Here is a 1,334-nt window from a genome sequence, read left to right on the forward strand (position 1 = left end):
TTGGGGGGGGGGGGGGGGGGAGAGAAGACAAGTCTATTTAAATAAGATAAACTATACCCATGGACGTTGATAAGAGTTCGTGAATTTCCCGACATCTTAGTTGTTCCAGTTCCAGGAACTCTGTCGGTGTCCGCGGAACAAGTTCTTCCCACGTTCTGTTTCGACATCTGAACGTCTCCTAGCCTACGTAGGGACCTGATGTCTGGGTTTAATAAAGGGTCAGGACCCCTTCTTTTTAGGCGTATACCGCCACCTACTGTAGTGGAGGGTGTACTGTCATGGTCTGACCAGTGACTTTTTGCGATAACTAATACTTAAGACTTGATGCAAGATTCAATTTTTATTTCAACCGATGAGAATTTTCACATATCGGTATCGATATCGTTACTATCGGTACTATCCATCCAATCATCCAACAGTACTTGAAAAGTGAAAGGAGTGAAAAAACATACTGTAAATATTTACGTGGCGAAAACTTTTGCTGAACCAGTACCGGACCGTTCTAATTGGACCAGTACCGGACCATTCATATTGAAACGGTACCAGACCTTTCTTTCTTCGTTCTTATTGGACTGGTACCGGACAATTTCTACTGGACCGGTACCCGGACCATTCTTACTGGACCGGTACCGGACAGTTCTAATTGGACCGGTACCAGACCTTTCTTTCTTCGTTCTTATTGGACTGGTACCAGACAATTTTTACTGGACCAGTACCAGACAGTTTTAATTGGACCGGTACCGAACCGTTCTTATTGGATCAGTACCAAACCATTCTAATTGGACCAGTACCGGGCTGTTCTTATTGGACTGGTACCAGACAATTTTTACTGGACCAGTACCAGACAGTTTTAATTGGACCGGTACCGAACCGTTCTTATTGGATCAGTACCAAACCATTCTTATTGAAACGGTACCAGACCTTCCTTATTCTGTACGTTCTCATTTCCGGTTCTAGTCCAAACTCGTGGGGCACGGACCCAGACTGGGGAACTACTCACGTCGGGCACGAAGGGCGGCTCCACCATCCCGGCCTCCATCCTCTTGAAGTTGATATTTTTGAAGAAGGAGTGAGCCTTGACGCTGGCCGCCTTGTCCGCCTGGCACCCTAGCCTCTGCTTGGGGTCTTTGGTCAGCAGCTGGAGCAGCAGAAGAGCACATGATTCATGACATCTTCTAAGTCAGAACTTTTTATTTATATTTTTGGCGGTGCCTCACCATTCTACAGATAGCCTTGGTGTCCTCGGTGAACTTGTCGTTGTACTCCTCCTCCTCCTCCTGCACCCTCCGCTCCACTTCCTCCCTCTTCACCCGTTCCTTGCGGGCCCGGCAGGG

At 47.5% G+C, this 1,334-nt stretch overlaps 1 protein-coding gene across 1 annotated transcript in view; it reads right to left on the minus strand.

Annotated features, from left to right (window-relative positions):
* Nucleotides 1-743: 743 nt before the first annotated feature.
* LOC103398938 (G protein-coupled receptor kinase 5-like) overlaps nt 744-1,334 on the minus strand; it is a 19,270-nt gene continuing 18,679 nt past the window's right edge. Inside the window, exons 10-11 of the mRNA XM_025053900.1 lie at nt 1,218-1,328; nt 744-1,138 (exon numbers count right to left, since the gene is read on the minus strand). Of these exons, the coding sequence (XP_024909668.1) occupies nt 902-1,138; nt 1,218-1,328 (348 nt within the window). The 3' untranslated portion in view covers nt 744-901. The remainder of the gene's footprint in view (nt 1,139-1,217; nt 1,329-1,334) is intronic.

Source organism: Cynoglossus semilaevis, unplaced genomic scaffold (assembly GCF_000523025.1).
Source record: "Cynoglossus semilaevis isolate Cse_v1.0 unplaced genomic scaffold, Cse_v1.0 scaffold2800, whole genome shotgun sequence".
NCBI lineage: Eukaryota > Metazoa > Chordata > Actinopteri > Pleuronectiformes > Cynoglossidae > Cynoglossus > Cynoglossus semilaevis.